Source organism: Anastrepha ludens, chromosome 6 (genome assembly GCF_028408465.1).
Source record: "Anastrepha ludens isolate Willacy chromosome 6, idAnaLude1.1, whole genome shotgun sequence".
NCBI lineage: Eukaryota > Metazoa > Arthropoda > Insecta > Diptera > Tephritidae > Anastrepha > Anastrepha ludens.
In genome coordinates this window covers 4,893,553-4,917,714 of record NC_071502.1, presented here as the reverse complement: position 1 = coordinate 4,917,714, position 24,162 = coordinate 4,893,553, and the positions used below count along the sequence as shown (strand labels likewise).

The following is a 24,162-nucleotide window of genomic DNA, read 5'->3' as shown; positions in this document are numbered from 1 at the left end:
TATATAACCCCTTAAAGATCGATCTAAACAGCGATAATACTCGGAATCACTACCATTCTGAACAAAATTAGATTGGAAACATTTTAGTATATTTTTCTTATTTACATAATTATTTCACCTTTTCCTTGCAAAATTTCTGCAGTCAAGGGCATGGAAACAAAAAAAATTAACACCACGAAAATTCACTAACCTGCGAATCGGACATTTTGGCAAAGGCATGGAAGCAAGCATATGAGTTCAAGCGCATATCGCACGCTTTCATAAAAATAACAGTTTAAGACCATGTCCAGACACTAAAATCACAAGCCAAGGCAGCCACAATACTCATATGTCCTAATACATAGTTGCGGTAACACCACCACTTAAGCCATAGTACTCATATACATGCACCTACATACATACATACACACACACATCTACAGTCGCATGGCGTCACCGCCCTTGAGCTTTATAACTTCTGTCTAACATAACTTTCCGACAATGTCCAATGGCCACAGCTCTCGACTTTTTGTTGGTTGTTCGAGAACTTTTGTTCTTTAGCAAAATATCAAAATGTTCGTTTGTATTCGTGTGCGCAAGTATGTAATACCTAAAGTTACTTGTTGGCAATCAAAGGACCTTTTAGTCTGCTCATTCGCTCGCAGTACAATGACCGCCTGTTCAATGCAGTAGTTTCATAGCTACAAGCTTTTGTTTGCTTATTTCTTATTACATTTGTGTTTTTTGTTGTTGTGTGTATGTGGTAACAAGGTACGAGTAGTCACCAAACTTTTTCACACTAATATTTCAACTACTAAGCTCCGCATTAACGAATATTTGCGAACATGCAAAGATTTTTTTTTATGACCGAGTAGAGGGGAGGTTTCTGCAGGAAACTTATTTGCTAAAAAGAGCAGAAATTCAGGGAAATCGATAAGGATATCACGATATGTCTACTAGTCGCGTGCTGCTAGCAAACTCTTATGTGCATATGAAAATGCACATAAATGTGGGATATTTGCGAACGGCAGTTGAAGAAATTTATGTAAATACATTTAAGAAAACACAAAATTGTCTACAAAATGAGGTTTTACACATAAAATGACGTATTCTCTCATGAAACCACAGGTGACCGCGACGTTATAAGGGGCAATATATGAGAAACTCTTATACTCTCACCCGGGAGCCTAATTGCCCCCGGGATGGGCGTTAAAAATGTTCAAGAGGATATAAATTATCTAACACGGAAATAAAGATAGTTTGTGATGCAGACGACGTCGTACTTATTTCAGATTCAGAACATAATTTGCAAAGGCTACTTTTTGAATTTGAAAAAGCATCAAGCGTCATCCCTTGCGATGTAAACTTTCTTCGTATGACAAAAGTATTGAGCAAGTTATGGGGTTTTATAACTTGGGAGCTAAGATCACATCTTCATAAATCTTGATAGATGAAGTTTGAAGTCAGTGCCGAAAAGCAGCTGGAGTCTCTGGTTGTTTACGAGATGTCATATGGTGAAACACAGTAATAAGCAGAAAAAGCAAAGTAAGGGTTTTTAAAACTTGTTTTCGACCACCAATGACGTACGACATTGAGACACGCGCAGACATAACAGCTACAGAACGTGCAGTCCCAATTATCGAAATGCGAACTCTTAGAGCTATAACCGATCAAACTCTACGAGATGTTATGAGAAATGAAAGCATAAGAAAAATTTGCGAAATACTCGATGTATTATAGTAAAATGGAGCTGCAAAAGAAGACGAGAGCAAAAGAAGAAGACGACCAGAGAGAAGGAAAGAGTGCAGGGCATCGGGATAAACATCCGGTCATTAATAACACTGATTTTTCTTTTGCATATTAATTTGTGTATTAGATTCTGTTAGGAACAGGATAATAATCGTAAATAAAGATGAAGGAGAGGAAGATTATAACAAACTTTTTATTAGACGCAATATATTCGATTTGCACCAAAATAAAGAAAAAGTTTTTTCCGGTCGCTCTTCGGCAGGCAATGGCAAACCTTCGAGTGTTATCTGCCATGCTAAGCTTCTCATAAAAAATATCTATCGGAGTCGGTTTGAAACTGTAGGTCCCTCCATTTGTGGATCAACATCAAGACGCACTCCACAAATAGGAGGAGGGGCTCGGCCAAATACCAAAAATGGTGTACGCGCCAATTAAGGTACTTGACCACCTTGGAAAGCTAAAAAGTACAACATATTCAATAATTTTTTTTTCATGTTCTGTATAATATATTAAAATAAATTTTTTTTTTAATTTTTATTTAGAGCTTATATAATACAAAAAAAAATTGATTTATTAAAATTTCTTTTTTTAACATATATCCAGGAGGCGCCAAAGTCGAGGCCTGAAGAAAATCATGTCTTGCGGCGGACAGTTAATCTTAGAAATGGTAATTCTAAAACAAAAGAGAGAAACAAAATTTTCAAAAGGAAGGTTCCTTGCGTGAGAATTTACCACAAACTGACAAAAAAAAAAATAATAAAAAAATGGTGGATGTTTGAAAAAAAGTTAAGAAAACACCCCTGTTTTTTCACAATGTTATGCTTAAAAAGCAATACTTTATTAACTTTTTTTTTGCAAAATGTGGTAAATTGGCATACAAAACATCTTAACAAATAAAACAAGACCGAAATCATTAAAATCGGCTAAGCAGTTTCGGAGATAAAGTGTCCGCCATTCGAAAAAAAGTAATTTCTGGAAAAACGCGTTTAAAGTTAAAACTTGCTATTTTCTTTCAGCTGAGTCAGCAAGTAATGAGTGCAGGATGCGCCTGCACATTTTCACTGATTTCACTTTGTTAGAATTCGAATTTAAAAAAACAGTTTCAGGTGATGATTTTTAAAAGTATAAGGATTGAAAAAATGTAAAAAAAAAGATTTTATTTTTTGAAACTTATAAGGTGGTCAAGTACCTTAAATGCATATATAATATATTAAATAAAATCTATAGTCACCCCCATTCACCAGTCTTCACATCAGCGAGTCATATTTTGTTTTCATTACTGCGCAAGTTCTGGTGGTAATCGGTTCAAAATCAGCGTTGATAACTGTTTGACCGCTCATATTTTTTGTACACTCAGTTTTTGCTTAACTATTGCCGAAACATTTTCAATAGAGCTGTCTCTACCTGTGAAAACCAATCCAACATTTCAATCCTAATTTGCTGTTTTCACTCCACACAGCTTCGATGCTTAGGATAGCAGTCTTCTTGTAAAATCCAAAGTTAGCTAATTCGTCAAAACAGCTTCGCAGCTCACAGTAACAATATTTTTTGTTAAATTGTATGCATCAAACTGGATTCAAATTGACGGTTAGCACAAATAAACGGCAAAATTCTGTTTCGGAGAAGCAGCTCGAAACATGCGCCTTCTTCTTATCCGTATTCACTCCGCTTGGGAGCATAAAGCCTCGAGAAGACTCTTCCATCATGCACGCCTCTGGGCAGTTATTTTTGCGGCGTCCCATGTGATATCGGCATCTGGTAGCTCTCGCAACACCGACCTTCTCCAAATAATCTTTGGCCGTGATCTAAGCGAGTGACCTATCCATTGCCACTTTCTGCGTTTAATTTGCCATAGGATGGGCTCCTAATTCGGGCTCCACGGCGCGTCGTTGCTGAAGGTGTTCGGCCAGAATATTCTGCAGATAATGCGGAGGCATTTGTTGACGAAAGATTGTAGCCTCTGTGTGATGGCGTTGGAGACCAGCCATGTTTCACTTCCGTACAGCAATACTGACTTCACACATGAGCTGAATATTCACAGTTTAGTGCGCCTGGCAATTTGAGAACTCGCCCATACTACATACATTCGAACGCCGCCCTTGCTTTGTTTAGCCTCCATTACCCTTAACCAGATGCTTATTAATTCGTTGAAGTTTTCGATTATCACAGAACACCAGGACGGACGTATGCAACTATTCGCTCAAAAGAAAGATTCACCCGTGAATATTACGTTTGCCCAGTTCCGTTAGGTTACATTAACACCACTTTTCCTTAAAATGCTTCAGCTTCACGCAATTATTAGTTCGGCTCTGTCCTAAGCAAATCAATGATCTTCTGAACTTACTTTGGAGAGGTACTTTTTTAGGCCACATTCGAGGAAGTCGATATAACTTGCCGTATACGGTTGCACGTATTATTTTATGAACGCCTTCGACTTCTTTAAATATTTTGCTGCAGATACACGTGGCATTTTTGGACCTATAGGATGCGTACTTAGGAGCATTGCTTCAAAACGTTTTTTATGCGTGGAGCTCATTTGGTAAGAACAACGCACGATGTCTAAATTTTTCTCAAAACTAAGTAATTTTGTTTTATAATGAAACTTTAAGCATGAACTTTGCCGGTTACGCTTCCATTTGACAAAATGTTTTTGAATATAACTCGAAAACTTGTGGTAATTTCATTATGAAAGTTTGGAATTACTGAGGATAGTCTCAGGTATTAACAAAAAAAATAAGAAAAAAATTTGCGGTGGTGTTTTTCTCAAATCACAACTCACAACGGAAAAGTGTTTTCCAAAAATGTCCAATAAAAAAATATTATTATTTTCTAAACAATTATTTTTGAAAATAATGTTTTCCTAGAAAATTAAAAAAACTATATATGTATATCAAAATTTTAACAGGAACCAAAAGATATTTCTCTTTAAAAACTCTATACCAAAAATTTCGCCATTACATAAATCTCAAAACTTTCAAATATTTTACAAAATTATTTAGTTTACTTCTTAGCCTACAAAAGCATCAATTTTTCGATGAATTGACGCCAATGTCCAAAATACTTGAAGCCAAGTGAAGCATGGAAACGCTCTGCTGCCTTATTCTCTCTTAAAAGTGCATTCGTCTTTTTCATGTTTCTATAGCAGTCAGATGACTTTCTGGTTTGCATTGAACTCAGTAACAAAAACCATGAATTCGAACTCCACTTCAGCCAAGCTACGCAAAAACAAACAAAGATAGTTTTTTCAGTGGCTGCGGTAAATTCGACTGCTGCAAAAGTCTCTAAGTACTTAAGTATGTGTAAGTTCGCAAGTGCATGTAACACTAAAGCGCCCATTTGTAATACTTCATTTATGTATGTATTTATACAAATGACAGGAAAGTCACATTTATCCTTTAGTTTTAATAGCAGGGCGGCAATTTTCTTAACAAGTAAACTTTTTAATGTGACTTCACACGCAAGCCAATTATTTCACTAATATTATATTTTTTTAAGAATGAGGTGTGAGGAGCTACTGTGTTTTATTATAGAGAAAAATGCGAACAGATTCACTCTTAAGTCATTGAACTAAAGTTTCTACTAAGAAGTATACAAAATGCCAATTTAAATGTATTCATTTTCTGAAAAGCGTAGTCAGAAAAAATATACTTAAGGGGTCGCGGTGGTGTAGAGCTCGAAAATGTAGGGTATTTTCAGGAATTTTTTTTCACCATAAAAAAAAATGAAAAATGATATTTAAAATTTTTAGGCTTTTTTATTTAACTTTTTTTAAATACAAAAAAAAAATGTTTAATGTTAATAACTTGAAAAATGGCGCTGAAGTTGACCCTCCCCAAAAATTGGACTTGTGCGGTGTTGTCCATTTTGGCTCTTCTATTTATCTGCAACACAAAAACCAAAAAAATTATTAATCAGTATGACTGTAGCGGGACATAGCTACTAGTATGAAAAAAATAAAATTTAATAAAATTCCGTAGTTTTAAAATTGACGCTCTAAAAATCAGGTATTTTCCTGTTTTTTAATCTAAAAGATACGAAATAATTGAAATAATAACATGATTTTAGTGCGGGCGATAACCATAGTTTTTTTTTTTGACAACACCAGACCGAAAAAAGTCGTTTCGAGATGAATGAGTTTAAAGTTTGAGGTACAGGAGCGCGCAGACCGCTCTCTACCTAGTTAATGGGCTGTAGAAGCTATAATATTGGGAATTTCCGCATGAAAATTTCACAGTATATTTTTAAGATACTATATTTTCGAAATATCGAAAAAAGAAAAAATCGATTTCTTGAAATTTCTGGACCACCGGGTCTCCTATAGCATTCAGTGCTTGAATAGATGTTCTGACGTATTTTACTTGTACAGTGAATAAGTTAACCGTTTTAAGGAACTAACATTTTAGTTTCTTCCGATGCAAATGAAGATATTTTAATGAATGTTCTTTTTAGAAATCTGGTGTTGCACGAAAAAAAGCTGAAAATTATCTAAATCTAAGAATTTAGGGCAACAGAAAATTTAAGTTTTATACTTTTTGGAGGAAAAATTTCATACAGCTTCCGCTTACATTCAATTCCCCCGGCAAGCATGCAGCAAATTGCGTATTTCTTTGGCATTTCCCCGAGTCACAAGGCTCAATAATTTCATTCAAAGGTGCTTAACCGTACCATACTGATGTATGCTAACAAACCGTATGAACTATAAACCCGGAAATGAGCTCACCCAGAACCATTATGCAGGTCCATAAGTAAAAACACTCTCAGCGGGTCGTCAAGAAATGCCCACAGGTGCGTTCACATGATTCCAAAACGCTCTTTTATGTAACCCGGTTGTATAAAAAACTATTGAATTTCATAGAAATTCGTATCAAAAAGTCTAAAACGTGTAGGACAAATTTAGATAATTCTCAATAAAAAGCATTGTTATACAAGGTGAAGTCCAAAATAAACAAGACTGACGTCATAAAAATGCTTTTGATGGCGCCATCTTTTTTGGTGCGTTGGAGGTTACATCCCTAACTGACTTCCAGTGAAAGCTTGGTGATATTCGGTTCAGTGGAAGCGAAGTTATTGAATCTAAAGTCTAGGTATGTTTGTGTCATCAGTTCAAAAATGAGTTTCGAACAAAGAGCTGTTATCAAATTTAGTTTTAAAATCGGTAAAACGTTTACCGAAACATTTGAATTGATGAAAAAGTTTATGGCGATGATTGTCTATATCGTGCCAGAGTTCATGGGCGGCTTACACGTTTCAGAGATGGTTGTGAGGACATAAATGACAATGAACATACAGGCCGCCCAAAATAAGTAACCACCGAAAACTCCATCGAAATTGTTCGTAAATTTATCAAAAATGAACCGAAATCATCGTTGAAATTCATGGAATCGGAGTTGAATATCTCCTGAACATCGACTTCTCGCATTTTAACTGTTCATTTGGCCTTATGAAAGGTCTGTGCACGTTTCATTCCGCACAAGTTAACTGAGGACCAAAAATTGCTCAGAACTCAACATTCGAAAGACCTCATTAAAGAGGCGAGAAGAGACGAGAACTTCCTTTACAACATTGTAACTGGTGATGAAACGTGGTGATCCCAACATGAACCTGAAACTAAGCGTAAAAGTGCCAAATGCAAGGCCCCGCATTTAGAGAAGTCAAAAATTAAGTCGATACTCATTTGTTTTTACGATTATAAGGGAATTGTCCACAAGCAGTTCATGCCAATCGTCAAACCGTCAACGCCATGAAAGGAAAACGTTTTGCATCCGTAGAGCGATCACACACTTAAGCGTCTGTCAAAAAAATAGGAAGAAGAAGAGTGTTTTCACTTGTAAAGGGTGATCAATAAATTTAATTCAAACAACGGAAATTCAAATTGATTTATTTATATTTATAAGATTGATTATTTTTGTGTAGAACCATTTATGATATTAATTCTCTAAAGAGAATTGCTTTGAAATTTTGACAGCAACTGCGCCGTAATACAGCCATCCGTAAACACCAATTTTGACTGACTCGCTGGAGGACTTCGGTCGATAACGCGTGAATAACTTTAGTAATACTGGTTTCCAATGTCTCAATCGAATGTGGTTTATCGACAAATAGTTAAGACTTTACATACCCCTCACAAATAAAAGTCCAGAGGTGTGATATAACACGTTCTTGGTGGTCAATCCACTGGCCCGAAACGGGAGACAAGTCGTTCACTGAAACGACGACGCAGTAACTCCATTGTTTCATGGGCTGAATGTCAAGTATCTTGTTGGAACCGAGCGAGTTGTGGAGATCACAGGCTTCCATTTCCGGCATCAAAAAGTCGTTTATTATGGCGCAATAGCGTTCGCCATACACTGTTACATTGGTGTCAGCCTCGCCTTTGAAGAAATATGAGCCGATGATTCCTTCAGCCCATAGGTCACACCAAACGGTTGGTTTCAATAGATGTAATGGCTGTTCTTGAATGGATTCGAGTTGTACTTCAGCCCAAATATCGCAATTTTGCTTATTGCGCGTAAATGGGCCTCGTAGCTGAACGAAATTCGTGTCCCAAAAGGCGGATCTTCAGTGAGTTTTTCAAGAGCCCAATGATTGAAATTGGAACTTTTTGGAAGATCGACCGGCTTCAACTCTTGGACCATCTGTACTTTATACACTTTTAAACCAAGAACTTTCCGTAAAGTCGCCCAAGTAGTGCCATAAGATAGGCCAAGTTGTTGAGATCGGCGCCGAATCGATTTTTCTGGGTATTTCGCAAAACTCTCATTGAAAGCCGCAATATTCTTTTGACTTCGGGTTGTACATGATCTAACTGTTGTTGAAATGTATTACTTTGTATATGGATTTGGCTTTGGCTGGAGGCACTTTTAGGTTGTATTTACGAGATGCGATAAATAAAGAGCGATCTGCTCTCATCCTCTTCTATTTTACTATCCCCTATTCACTAACCCATTCTGTGTCCGTTTACCAATTCAATCATATTTAGATTCATCATCTGGTAAATCACATCTAATTTCTGTCAGGAGAAACCAGCGATCGCTACCTCCCGTACTGCAGGGTCAAGTGTAAAATTGCAAATTTATCAAAAAAAGTATGGGATAATAATATTCAATATAAATAAATGTAAATATTTTAAACTCAAATATTATATAACGGAAATACCAAAGTAAAGCAATAATTGATATTGATTTTTGAAGGCACCAGTGTAAGCACAAAACGAATATACAATAATAAACGGAACAACTGTTATTTCAGCATACACGAAAAGCATTTTCCTTTTCACAGATGGATGTGCACGTTACCGTTATGAATTCTCGAGAAAGCTATTAATTTCAGCTGTTGAAATAATTGAATTTTATCGCATTGGCCAAGTCGCAGGTCTAGACGCTTCACAAAGCGCACAGTAACAAAGTTTTGATTAATAGAAAATAGAGCTATGCGTAAATATGCTTCTTTTTTTTTTTGTAAAGTGGACCAGCCACGCCAACTAACACCTATACTAGTACATTTAAGCAAAGCTGGTAATCCGGCAAGTATATTTTATTTCGTGCGTCCACTTTGTGCGTCCACAACTGCACTCCTCATTCATACATACCAACCACTGAGCCAAGTTTAAAGTGGGCAAACTTTTTAATTCGCTTATTTCCACGACGCTGTCACATTATTTACAAATTACGTACGCCACCAACAGCTCATAGCCATTCGCAAATCGCGGCTGAGTTCAGTTGGATGATTGGTAGCTTAGATGGATAACTGGGTGGGCAACGAATATGTACGTTTCTTGACTTTAGTGAACAATAAAAATGATTTTCTATTTGCTATTTATGGTTTGCCTCTAGTTATCACTGCTTTGTTATGTCTGCACTCTGGTTTCTCTTCAGTTATCGAATAAATCTTTCGCCTTTTATTATTTCTTATCATTTCTTTATTAACTTCGTGTCTCGCAGCTTTCTCTCCATTTGCTATTATTTCTATAAAATGAATTTGCATTACTATTTTTACGCAATCAAGCACCATAGGTTTGAATTCCCAATAGTGAATTGAAATTTAATCTAAGAAAGCGTAAACCTAGATTAAGGAGAATTAGTTATAAAGTATACTTGCAGGTACGCAGTTTGTAAATGAAGACCTACCACTCTTGTTGCGTGGCGCTCAGAATGCTTACAGCTAAATATATGTAGTAATGTGGTCGGTGGGCATTAAAACCTCTATTACAAATATGCAATGCAGGCCTCATATTTATGTATTTACTAGCGCGCATATGTATGTCCTTCGTTTGGTGATTGGCCGAGTCGCTGCTTCTTATTGAAGTTCTGCAAACGAAAAGCCCACCAGTTGTAAAGGGTGGTTAAGTTTCAAGGGCCGGCGTTGATTTTGAATAAAATCCATTTTTTTTGGGAAATTATTGTCATTTCTCTTCATTATGATAATATTGGTATGGCTCAATTACGTATGGAACAAAATATTGGCCAAATAGCTGCCGCGGCCTCGGCGGCATACCTCCATCCGATGGTCCAAATTTTCGATGACGCTGAGGCATATTGAGGTTCTATGCCGTTAATGTGCCGAATTATCTCATCCTTCAGCTCTTGAATTGTTGCTTACCTATCGACGTACACCTTTTCTTTCAAATAACCCTAATGAAAGAAGTCCAACGGTGTCAAATCACATGATCTTGGCGGCCAATTGACATCGTGAGATTATTCGGCCATCAAATTTTTCGCCCAAAAGTGCCATTGTTTCATTAGCAGTGTGACAAGTGGCACCGTCCTGTTGAAACCACATATCGTCCACATCCAATTTGGGCCATTAAAAGTTCGTTATCATCTCACGATAGCGAACACTATTCACAGTAACTGCATGGCCGGTCTCATTTTGGAAAAAATACGGCCCAATGATGTCGCCGGCCCATAAACCGCACCAAACAGTCACTCTTTGTGGGTGCATTGGTTTTTCGGCAATCACTCTTGGATTATCATTCGCCCTAATGCGGCAATTCTGCTTATTTAAAAATCCACTGAGTCGAAAATGTACCTCATCACTGAAGATGATTTTCTTCACGAAGTGTGCGATAGGCATTTTGATTTGAACGCTCGTTTTCATAATAAGCCTGAATAACTTTAACGCGTTGCTCTATTGTGTATCTTTCCATGGTTCAAATTGAGTTAGTCTGAAATTAAAAAATTTCAAATGAAATGCAAAAGAAGCTTGACGTTTTGGTGTGGTTCACATTCAACATCGGCCCTTGAAATTTAACCGTTTATAACACTCTAAGTACAGTTAGTTTTTCCAAGAAGCATTTTCATAGGAGCGAATCCATGTCAAGTGATGCAAGTATTTTGGGCATCGCCAGCAATTCTTCTAAAAATTGGCTTCTTTGTAGGCTTGAGAATAATAAAAACTGAACTGAAAAAATGTCTAAAAAATTACATAATTCAAAAAATTCAAAATTTTATTATCAAAACTCAAGATTTAAAATAAATACTCTTCGATTTTTTAATCTATGATGTAAAAATGAGCCGGAAAATGTGTTGGTAAGCGCATAACTCAACAACGCATGGACCAATCTTAACAATTATTTTTTTTAAATGTTCCTTGAAGTTCAAGGATGGCTTGTACGGCGAGAAAAACTTGAATAATTTCCGGGAAACCCCTAAAACAGCGCTTTTCTTGTTCCCATACAAATATTGCGCGTTCGTGTGTGTGTGCGTGTTCACGTTGGAGGATCTAATGTGTTCACACAAAAGTGATAATATCGTGAACCCGACCAAATTGAAAAGTCAAAATTTAAGTGCTATAGATTTGTTTGGCCTCCCAGTATTCTTTCTTTTTTTTAGTTTCAGAACGAGTTAAGGAATGATTTCATTCACAAATAATAATTAAAAATAGGTAAGTAAATTCTAAGAATAATCATGCAGAGCTGAACAAATCCAAACATAGGACAAGAACAAAAGACAAACAGAAAACCCATGTTTCTCACATGGCCAATTGTATGTTCCAGTGTTGGAAAACCATCAGATTTGTTTATATTCACCAGGTAATCAAACAAAAAACATTGTATGTCATAAAGCACTACAATAAAAATAAAACTGATTTTGAAAATACTTATATACGTTTTAGTTCATTATTTTTTATTATATCGGTTATTAACCCTATGTTAATAATAATAATAAATAATTAATTATCTCTATGTTTTGTCATTGAAGCACCCACTTTATAAATATTTGTCACCTTTAGGTTCCCACTCTCCCTTTAGATTATTTTTCAATCAGATTTGAACCTTAAGTTCCCCTCTTAGTTTGAAGCCCTCTGGCAAACATCCCAGTCAAGGTTTTTAGTGGGTCTGAAAAGGATGGCCAAAGTTCGTGGAAGCGAAGATACTTAGGTCACCCGAGCTGACCCTTTTATTTAATTCTCCTGAACGGAACCGTCACCATTATGATAGGGCGGTGTGTGAGGGTCAGCAGAGTAAAAACGTCTTAAGGTCGAAATATAAACTGCCACATTCAAAATCTATTTCACAGAACATATTATGTCGGGTTTGCTGGTATTTTTATAGTTTTGTGTTTTCAATAAAAAGAGTTCATTATTTAATGTTCGAAACGGAGAAGCTTGGAATTCCATACAACCCCTACTACCGAAGCTGTGGGGATCCTGCAGAGAAAGAGACTCTTGAGCACTTTTTCTCTGCAAATGTCCGGCTCTGGTGACTAGCCGCTTGGGATTCCTTAGCGTGCCCTTTGGGGATGGCTTGAAGAAATTTTCCAGCCTCGATCCCTTTTCTCTCCTCCACTACATCAACAGCACTGGATGGCTCTAGGCGGTTTTCTCTACCCTAAATCTTTTCACAGGTAGTCGTCCTCATTATGGTAGCAAAACGGCACGTAAGCGCTACTTGTAGTGTACCTGGGGGCTCTTGCCATCTAACCTACCTACCTTAATGTTCGAAACTTTGATATAAAAACTTAAGGTTAAAAAAAACTCTTGACTTTTAACCTTTTTATATATTTTTTTTTTTATAAAAAGTACTTAAAAAAAGTTTTTTTTTATAGACTTTTTTTGTTAAAAATTTTTTATTTTGTCATTTTTGAAAATTTTAATTTTATTAATATATTATTCTTTTTTAATTTTGGTGAGTGTTAAGCATATATTTCTTATGGTTTGACTGTGGTGGGTCGAGCGAAACAAAACCAAACTGTACGTAGAGGGCCACGAGAAGCTCGAGTAGCACCTCGCAACTCACGAAAAAATCTCCTCTTGACACAAAAAAAAAGCAAAACGTTTGCATGAGCTTGCAAGAAAACATGCCAAGTGGACAGCTGACATGTGGCGTAATATTTTAAGAGCTGGCGAGTCTCAAATAGTTTTGTATGGCGGCACGGGTTCATGTCAGCTTATTAAATGTTCACCTGGCACAGAAAATCAGCCACAATACGAGCCCTAATATTTAGTGGAAATAATATGGAATGGTTTTTTGTCATATTTCATAGAGGAAGTGCTAATAAAATGGGTCTAAAAGCAGGATATTAGTTTTAAACGCACGAGTAGGAAGACCAAAGATTGGCTTCGAGCAAATAAAATTGAGGATATGGAATCGCCAGTTCAGTCCCCTATATAAAATCTGTGGAGGACTTAAAAAAGCTGTACACAATGCCAAACAGAGTAACAAACAACAACTTCCAAAGCAGCGGCGTGAGCAATTGGTGGACTCAGTGCCCCGCCGTTGTGCTGCTGTAATTAAACGTTTTGGAAATTCAACTAAACATTAGTTACAACTATGTAACGGCACACTTTGTCAATGGAGTTTTTTTTTTTTTAATTTTTATAAATTTGGTCAGAATGCGGTACTTACTAGGTTGTTCAATAAGTTTTGCGGTTCGATATGAGAAGGTGTTGCTACTGTCCAAAATATTTTTTACTATATTGGGTACACTCTTCAAATGAACGAAGGTGAAGTTTCATTCCAATCTGTCAATTCATTATTTGACTTGAAGTATTTTCTAGAATGGAAAAAATCAAGCATCGTGCAGTTATTGAAATTTATTTTTGGAAGGTTTAAAAGCAAAAACTTTTTTGAACAAATGTTTATAAAGACTTTTCGCCATCAATCAGTACAATAGAAAGAGGAGTTGCTGAATTTAAACGTAGTCGTACAAGCCTTGAAGACGATCAACATCACGGGCATGCAAAATCTGCAACAACCGCAGGACCCGTAGAAAAAGTACAGAATAACATATTAGAGAATCGTCATCTTATTGGGCAGTATTGGGCAGTGAAAGCAATATTTTGACTGAAGTATTGGGTTTCAGAAAGTTGTGTGTCAATAATGGAAGAAAAACACATTCGAATGCGACTTTCTCAGCAACAATTAGAGCGTTTTGGAAAAGATAAAACGGGTATTATACGTCGATTCATCACTATGGATGAGACTTGGGTCTATCACCTTAAACCTGGCTCTAAACAAGAGGCTAAACAGTGGTGTGAACCTGGTGCTTCGGTTCTGAAACGAGTTCGTGTTCAGAAATCGGCCAAGAAGGCATTGGCATCAGTATTTTTGGATGCGAAAGAAATTTTTTTTGTGGATTACTGCAAACTTGTAAAACAATAATTTCTGAAAATTATTGTGACCTTTTAGATCAGCTGAACTAAAAAATTCATGACAAAATACCCGGACAATGCACCGTGTTACAAGAGCATTTTGGCAATGGCTTACAACCATGAATTAAAGTTCAATTGTTGAAGTATCCACTGTACTCACGGGATTTGGCCCCTAGCGACTTCTATTTATTTCCAGACCTAAAAAAAGTGCATGCGTGGAAACCGTTTTTTATCAAATGATGATGACATAACAGCTGTGGAAGCTTATTTTGCAGCCCTTTCAGATTCTCACTTCAGGGATGGAATTCATGAATGGCAGTCTCGTTGGGTCTTCATGGAGACTATACTGAATAATAAAGTGTATTGCAAACCATAAAATTGTTATTTTCTTATCGAATCGCTAGACTTATTGAACAACCTAGTAAAGAGTTTTCCAATAAGAGGTGTTATTTTGATATTCAATGAAAAAGGCTATTTTTTAATATAAATCATCGGATGTTTATTTCATTGTAAAGAGGAAGGAATGCCGTTAATAGTGGAAAATGTCATCAGGCAAATGATCACCACGACCACGCTTACAGGACAATATCGTTTTCATGAAACTTTCCATAACCGAATTGCAAAGTGGCTGCCCCATTGTTCTCGATAGCCTCACGAATTCCATCTTTCAGGTCTTGAATCGACCCTGGGCTGTTGGCGTAGACCTTCTCTTTCACATGGCCCCAAAGAAAATAGTCACATGGTGTTAAATCACAAGATCTCGGTGGCCAATTGTGATCACCTCTTCGAGAGATAACACGGTCCGGAAACTTTTCCCGTAAAAGATCAATGATTTCGTTGCTTGTGGGGCATGTAGCGCCGTCTTGTTGAAAATAAACGTTGTCCAGATCAATACCATCCAATTCCGGCCATAAAAAATCGTTAATCATCTCTCCTGTTTAACACCTAACACCAGTTATTGGACAACCCTTTATATAACTATTGCAATGTTAACTATCTTTTGTTATAAAAGGATTTGTTTTTCTTTATAGAATTGATTCAGTTAAGAAATAGAAAAATATTTCAAAATAAGAATAAAAACTTTCTAACGATAGATGAAAATTTTGTTGAACAAATCTAATATTTTTTTGTTAATGCTATTTTGGTGAACGCAACTGTATGTACTATAGTATTTTATGGTGTTTAAGGAATTTTGTAGTAACTGGTGTGGCTGGTATCCTCCAAGTACGATTTTTGATCTACAACAATGGACAGCGAAATAATGATTTAAATGAATTATAGAGTATGTGTATGTATGTGTGTATGTATATGCATGTGTATGTATGTAGAAATATTTAACTTCCACGATTGCACTTAAAGCACGAATATTTCCCAATATATTGATTTGGTAGTTGCGCTTACTTGCACATTAATTCATAATTTTCCCATTGCTCTTTGCTCTTTGCTATTTTGTAACCTTTGTTTTTCTTAATTTTTCTTTATTTCCCAGCGTAAAACTTTCGCCGTCTCACATCACGGAAAAAGTGGTGGCCTGACGTTGGATTGGCAGTCAGGTTTCTCGCTAGCGGAAGGCGCCGACTCGGCCATCGTCTGGCAGTATAAATTTTCTCAACTGCGCGGTTCCAGCGATGATGGAAAATCAAAATTAAAACTACATTTTCAGGATCATGAAACGCGTGCGATTGAAACAAAAGTAAGTATCTAACACACAACCGGCACGAACTAACTAATAATCTCACCCTGGCCACCGTCTCTCACCCGCTACTCGCATTCCACTTTTCCACTTCGCATTTCCGCGGCATCCTTCCATTCCAAGTCGCATATGATGGATGGTAATGAGTTCACCACCAGTGACGGCAAAGAAATGTTGGTGGCGAATGGCAATTGCGTGCGACTGTCGACAAAGCCGTGTGACAGCCGTATCAAAATGCCATTTTGCCATTTGCGAGTGTTGGTTGTAGGTTTTTTGCAAATTTAAAACATATAAAACATGCATATACACGGAGCCTAAGCAGCAAGAAACCACATCGAAGTTGTAGTTGCAGCATTGCGAGTATTTCTGCACCCACGGCTCCATTTTATTTCAACTTTATTTGAAAGTTTATTTCCCAGCTTTTTTCTGCTTTTGTTTTGCTATTTCTCAAGTGCCTACTCTTTTGCTCTAAAACTCGTATAAAAAACAACTCCTTGCGCTATGAGTTTTTGCGCTTTTCATGTTGCTTTTCACAATATGTCCAGAGGTGGAGCTAAGGGAAGACAGAAATGATTTCATTTGTATATTTTTCTTATTTTTTCCATTCACAACTTCCATTCCCCAGTTCAACCAGTGCTTTATGTAGCTCTTTGTTTTAAATACGATTTTTCATAGAGTTGCTTTATGAGTAGTTTTATGGTGAACTTTTGCACAAACTTTCTTGAGAAGTGCCTCGTAGCCAGAAAAATGTGTACTATGCAGTGGTTTATTGTATTTGTATGATCATTATTATTTAATGGTTATGATGACTTACTAGTGTTTTAGTTTTCATGATTAAGTTGGCAATGCATTGGCGAGCATGGGGAAGGGCGAAGATGTGGAACTGTTGTTGCTAAAACTCCTCGTTGAACAAGGATTTTATGCAAATGCATTGCTAGTGATTGCAACTTAGTGACCCATATATCGATGACTATTGTCTTGAGAGCTTCCCCTGTGCATTTTGCTGCCACTGAGTTTGCTCTAGTTTTCATAGGAAAAAATGGGATTTTTCAAATGAGTCTGGAGTAGTTGTTTCTTTCTTTTGTTTTCCTTTTCTTTAGCTCATTGAATCTGGTCGATTCTTTCGGCAAAAGTATTAACATCGAGCTCAGTTTGTTAGAGACGAAACGTAGTAATACATGTAATGACCTATAATCATACTCAAAAATCAAAAGCTCTGAAACTTTGCAAAATTATTTGTTGCAGGAGTTGATATTCTTATAGGAAAATTCGTTTTTTTGGCCCCTGAAGATTAGGTGAAGCAACGAATGAAGAAATCACTCATTGCCTTGCAGAAAAATGGTCGGTAAAAAATGGAGCTTACCTCCATGACTTTCACATTAGATTTACACGATGGAAGTAAGCCCAATAATGCTCTATGGCATTCTAGTGTGGTGGACAAGTTTGAATCAGAAGACATACGTTAACAAATTGGAGAAAGTTCAAAGAGCTGCAGTGCTATGTAGAACGGGTGCAGTGCAGCATTGGGCAATATACTTGACCTTCACCCAATAGACTTACTAGCAAAAATTTCTGCAAAGAAGTATGCACTTGGACTATTGACAACAGTTCAACTAGTTGAAACACCTTATGGCCACGGCCGAATATGCAGAGGCTAATTTCAAATAGGAACCTAAGGTAGTATTAGAAAAGAACGGATGGCGAAAGAAACAGCTTTCAACGCACCACACTTTTAATATATACTCGTACACAGACGGTACCAAAATGGAAGACGGTGTTGGACCAGCAGTATTTTGTTCCGAATTAGACTATGAACAGTCATACAAATTACCGGACCACTGCAGTGTGTTCTAAGCCGAGATCTACGCAGCAACAAAAGCAGCAGACTTAACCGAAATCTCAAATAAACTTTCACATTGACAGCCAAGGCGTCATCAAAGGAATAGCAACAGAAAATAGCTGTAATGACAAATTCACACTGCGTACGATAAGGGAATGGAAGGAAACGAAAAACTGGATATACTAGGCAAAGCAAATCTTCCTGCAACTAGCAAGGGCGGCATGCAACCACCTCTCTGCAAGCAACGACTAGATATGTTGTTGTTGTTGAAGTGGTTAAGTACTTCTAATGGAATAATCCTAATTAGTGACCAGCACCGTTTTACTGCCACTGTTCTTATGTGATGATGTCTTATGTTTTTTCGATTTTTTCAGATGCGATAGGTCAGATGCGTTTTGTGAGATCCAAGTATCTGTATGCCCGGCTGAGATTCATTAATTTGCTGCAAGAAACGCTTACCGAAAAAGCGAAGTCGTGCCCTAGCTAGCCCTGGACATTCACATAAGTAGTGGGAAAGACTCTCCCTCACCCCTTCCGCTTGACAGTTTCTGCAAATGGGATTGAAAGGGAGGTTGAGTCTGGCTGTATGATCCCCTACCTTCCAATGAGCTGGAAAGGTTGCAGTGATGCGTGAAATGTTTGGTCGAGAACATCCTTACAGATGATTCGTCCTTTAGATTTTGTATAACGGCCATGTGTTTTTTGTTCTAATATCATGTAGTTAATTGCTTCCACCTTCTTTCGGCTAAAGCATGATAGTGTGAAGCAATGGCTTGTATTGTGTTGAGTGGAGTGGCGACTGCCACCGCCTCTGCTATGTCTAGTGTCGAACCTTTTCTTGCTAGCTTATCCGATATCTCATTACCCTGTATGTTCGTATGACCGGGAACCCATATCAGAGTAATTACAAGCTAATGACTAAGTAATTCTAGTTCCTCTCTGCACTGTAAGGCTAGTTCGGATGAAATGGAGTTGGAGTCTAAGCCTTTGATAGTTGCTTGACTGTCTGAAAAGACAGCTACTCTTGCACCAATTTCTTTGTAGTATTTTAGTGATTTGCATGCTTCTCGGATGGTTAGTAGTTCTGCCTGGAAACCGCTGGCATAGTCATGAAGCCGAATTGATTTGGATATGTTGAGCGGCATCGAACAGAGGCCAGCTCCAACACCACAGTTCATCTTAGAACCATCAGTGTATATTTCAACGCCGAATTTACCAATCACTTTTCCTTTCCTCCATTCGGCTCTCGGTGGAAAACGTACCGTAAAGTCGTTCTTGAAGTTAAGGTCGGGGGATGTGTAGTCTGTTTTGTTTTTAAGCAGTGAGGGTCCCAGTAGGAGAATCTCGCTGTGACCGTACGACCTTATAGTCCAGCTTACTTGGTCTCTGAGTCTCACCGCGCTGCAAGTAGCGATTGTTTTTATATGTAGGTCTAATGGTGATAGATGAGTTAGTACATTGATGAGTTTGTATTCGCCTTGCAATGGCTATGTAGCACCAATTGGATAATTTTGGTTGTAGACCCCAATTTTTAACCAACATTTTCTTACACTAGTAGAGTGCTATATTCGCTTTCTTTACCCAGTACTCTTCGTTGGACCTCCAGCTGAGTTTGGCATCTAAGATAACCCGTAAGTATTTTACGATTAAATATAGATGCAGAAATGATTCAAGAAGTGAATGCAAGATAGAAAAGAACCAACTCATGCTGAAGCGTGAAAATCATGATACACAGGCACAATGTCAAGTCTACAAACTATATTTTATCAATTACCAGGAGGGAGTCTAAACTAGTTGTGGGGATATTGATGGGACACTGCCTCACTCCATCTTATGCGGCCAAACTGAAGCTAGTGCAGAACGATAGATGCACAATGTGTAACGAGAACAACGCGAAAAAAAGTCTGAAACAGCTACTCTGCTCTGCACTTAGTACATTTAGTAAAACACGAATAAACTGCTTAGGTTCCAATCTAGAAAGCGCGGCAGATCAAAAATTGAGCAGCCTACTTCAATTATCCAAACTGTGTTTAAAGGGAAATTATAAAATAAACTCTCACTACTAACACTTGGTATCGCTATGGATCAATTTCTTGTCTATGTGCGGGATCCTGTCTATTATGGGATCAACCAAGTCTAACCTAACCCTGGCGCCAGAAAGTCATTCCAATTTATTCTGGGCTTAGCGGCTTCGCTGTCGCCTTTTATTCTCCAAGCCTTATTGATAAACAATTTTTTTTAATTCTTCCTCTGGCAGTTTTTGATTGCAACTTGGGTGGTATTCTGCAGCAAAGTATTGCCACTTCTCGCCTTTCTACCTTTTCTCTCGCTGAACAATGTAATATTTAACCTCAAATTAAAGTGCAGATACCCACTAGAGACCCATAAATAAGTATTTTTTAATGTAATAAATTGTAATTAAATATAATTTTTTTGTATAATTACTAGTTAACAAACGACTGAGTGATTCCATGTCATTTTTGCCAAATGAAAAAATGTTTGCCAAAATGTTTTACAAAAATATAAAGTTCGTTTCTCAAATTATTTTTTAAAGTATACCTATTTTATGCTACACAATTAAAAAAAATTCTTGACATTTTTTTTTTTAATTTTGAAAACTCTATACCATAATTTTCAATATTCAAGTATTAATTTTTTTAATCTTTACTCAGTTAAGTTTTTGTTATACCCAAGCCGCTAACTAAGCCAATTTATAGCAGAATAGAATCACTTGATATACATAGAATCGCTCAACTCGTCTCTTTTTATTCCATTTTCAATTCTGTTCATATAAGGGGTTAGGGGGAGTCGGAGACCTAAAAACAATGATGATTTTCAATAATTTTTTTTTTTTTGCTAGTTAATTGCTTTATTTTACAGAAATTAAACATAGCATTAATACATCATGCTTCGACTTGACTTTAGCAAAATTTCCAAAAATATAATTGTAAAAGTTATCACTGTTTGTGTGGAGCCTGTTTCTCCAGAAGTCCCTTGCGGTGATCATCACAAGTCCTTGGAGATTCATCTAAAATCAATCCGACAAGAGAAGTTAGTTTTATTAAGGGGGGAGCCTGGTTTATAAGGCCAAAAACATCAATTTTTTTTTCGTTTTAAGCGATTCCTAATATATTTCAGAATATTCACACAAAGTTACAGAGCCTCAGTCCTAAGTTGAAGTGACTTTTTTTTTATAGAAAGCCATTTTTTTTAAACCTCTAAAAAGTTGAAATTTTGGAATTTCTCTCAGTTTTCTTAGTTCATCTAGAATAAAAAATCATGATAATTAGAAATCCATTTGAAAATGCAAAATAAAATCAATTTTTTTGAAAATTCTGACTACCCTTACCCCCTTAAGCGCTTGAGCCATTGTATATTTGACTTTCTCTTCCTACTCGCCATTTCTTTCTTCAAACCAAGAAAAAAGCATTTTTTACCATTTTTAACTATTTCTTATATTTCATAAAACAGGAACTGGAATGTCAAGTGCTGCAAAGTTTACTCTTTTGCATGCATGCCTTTTTGACCGCCAAAGTCGCTTCAGTTGATCCAGCATTTTTGAGTTCTATACAACAAACCTAAAATCGGCGCATCTAAACGAAACCCAAAGCAAGTGAAGCGGATAAAATTCGTATTAATATGCAAAAGCGGGGAATCCAGTTTAAATAGAGCGGAAAGAAATTGAAAAAAAAATATTGTATTGACAAATTAACAAAAAGTAGGTACTTAAAAAATTACTAACAAAACAAAAGCAAACAAACAAAGAAATACAAAGAAGAAGAAATATGTATTTATAACTAATATTTAAATATGAAAATGTAGCTTAATATTTATACTTATACTTTGGCATATACTTATACTTACATATAGATATTTGAACCAATTATTATAAATACTTAGTATGAATATATTGAAATGCATGCATGATCCACGTAAATAGATGTGTGCAATATTTGTATAACTAACTACTCATGCACGGCACTGAGAGTGTATTAGTGTCGGGTGTATATCAGATATACGGACCTACCCAGTTATGTTTGCAAAGTTACGTATTCAGGGGAAGCATAAGCAGCAGCGCGTTTGCAAAGCGGTTAGCGATAGCTGCCCCCTTTATTATGTATTGATAGTTATTAAAAATAGCTTGTTGTTATGAGATTATCAATATAATTACATAGTTACGGATTTTCTGAATTATTTGTTTCAAAATTTAATGCCTTCACCTTTGAATGGATATACATTTTGTGCACAGAAAAAATATTTCGCCCTGAAGCACTTACATATACGAGTTTAAGTAGTAAAAATGTTATTTTAATGCTTGTGAAGCGCTGAGTCTCCGATGTTTTAAAGAATTATACGGAAAAAAAAACTACAGAATTCGTACAATTTGCCTTTCCTCATAGATTAACCAACTATCAGCGCTACTTAAATTTAATAACATTGATTCTGGATGCAACAGAGGAACGAATATCGTAACACTTTCCATAACTGCACTGATGCATAACTTTATACAAACAAGATCTCTTCTCCACTTAGCAACGGTTACTTCCCTGTATTGTACCTATGAAGTGTTGAAAAACTAAAACTATTTATTTCCCTATTCTATGCGCATTAGTGGCAAAAAAACAGATAATTTTTTGCATATATAAGTATAAAATCATCTGTATTCAAACGGTATTTGCCATTAGTTAAGCAGCCATAGTCAATCAACCTAACGGCAAAAAATTATGTACTCCGACGTTATGAAGTTTTATTATAGTGTAACGGTGCTAAAGGTTTAATTTCGGTCATTTTTATGGATAAAAGTTTTAGTAAAAAATATAAAAAAATTAAGAGGCAATGTTTTTATCAGGTTTTCCACTTTGGTTTTAGTCACATTTTAGCTGTTAAATGTACATATAGAAATATTATATTGACTTACGAATAAATAAAAACAAGTAAAAATTATAAAAAAAAGCTTCAGGAGCACTCAAAATACTAACACTATTTTTTTAAATGCACACATACATATAAGAACTTTTTAATCGACTCTGCACATCTGTGCAAAATACTCATACATACATACATCTTTATTTATACTATTTGACATCTCTGTAAGCATTCTTACATTTCTGCATGCTTTAATATTATAACACACACATACAAATGTGCATAAATGCCTTCTAAGTCGTTAAGTAAATATGTTAAGTTCCATAATTTTATAAACTTTCACCCAAGGTGTATAATTGTCAAGCAACACGTGAAGATTTGTTTATCGGCATAAATAAATATCAAGAGAACGAAAAAAACACACACGTCTGGAAAAAGGCAAGGCTCTTACTTTATGTATTACTTCACTTCTATTATTTTCTTCATTTTTTAAGCCCTACGTCGCTTCACTATTGCTTTAAACTTTTCAGTATAATATTATTAACTATTTTAGTTATTTTAATTATAATAAAAATTAGCTGCTTTCGATTCGCCAACCACCCGCATATGATTTGACAGCACTGCATTATTGACAATTTTGAGAGTTCCCAAAGAAAAAACGCTACAAAATGCAAGAATTATAAGAGATGAAGTCACTGTCTTTGAATTAGAGAATTGTTGCGTTATATCAACAAAAAACTTCAAAATAATTTTGGGTTCTTTCCAAACATAAATTTCGTCACTTCTAATAGGTTTGGGTGCATTTTTAATTGATCTTTTATTTCAAAAATTCGAGCAACCATTGCATAGGCACTATTCCACTTGGTTGAGATTTAACCCTCCGGTGGGCACCCGGGTCTGGGCAGACTGGTATTTTCATTTTTAACATATTTCTGCATTGAATTTAACATATTTTTATTATAGCTAACGACTTGAACTCCCAGGTAGGTAGGTAGGTTAGATGGCAATGCAAAGGTGTCTTTGAGGAAACGTGGGGTCTTTCTTCTAGCAAGGTCCTATGGATCTACACGGCTATGATAAGACCAATTATCACCTATGCATCAGTGGTCTGGATGAGTAGACGGCATTAGATGCTCTGATTAGTCTACCCCCACTTGATGTTGTCAGCGAAGGTGCGGCCTTGAAGGCCATCTGCAGGCTGAAACACAATGGGAATTGGTATGACCACTGTGCGGCACTGGTCAACAGAGTAGGCATGGACTTGGATCCAACGGTCCTTGCAAGAGGTATACTCTCTGGCATCCAGAGTCGTACTTGAAAAGAGATACAGTGTGGTGCTGCCAGAGGCTCAACTGTGGTCAAAACTCAGAAAATTAACCCGGCAAACACTGTTTTCGCTATTTCACGGATGGCTCCAGGACCGAGCACGGCTCCGGATCGGGGG

At 36.6% G+C, this 24,162-nt stretch overlaps 1 protein-coding gene across 2 annotated transcripts in view; it reads left to right on the top strand.

Moving 5' to 3' along the window:
- LOC128866683 (gamma-1-syntrophin) overlaps nucleotides 1–23,742 on the top strand; it is a 157,645-nt gene extending 133,903 nt beyond the window's left edge. For both annotated transcript variants that reach the window (XM_054107588.1, XM_054107587.1), the window contains 2 exons: nucleotides 15,809–16,012; nucleotides 21,324–23,742. In XM_054107588.1, the coding sequence (XP_053963563.1) occupies nucleotides 15,809–16,012; nucleotides 21,324–21,434 (315 nt within the window). In that variant the 3' untranslated portion in view covers nucleotides 21,435–23,742. The remainder of the gene's footprint in view (nucleotides 1–15,808; nucleotides 16,013–21,323) is intronic.
- The last annotated feature ends 420 nt before the right edge of the window (nucleotides 23,743–24,162 follow it).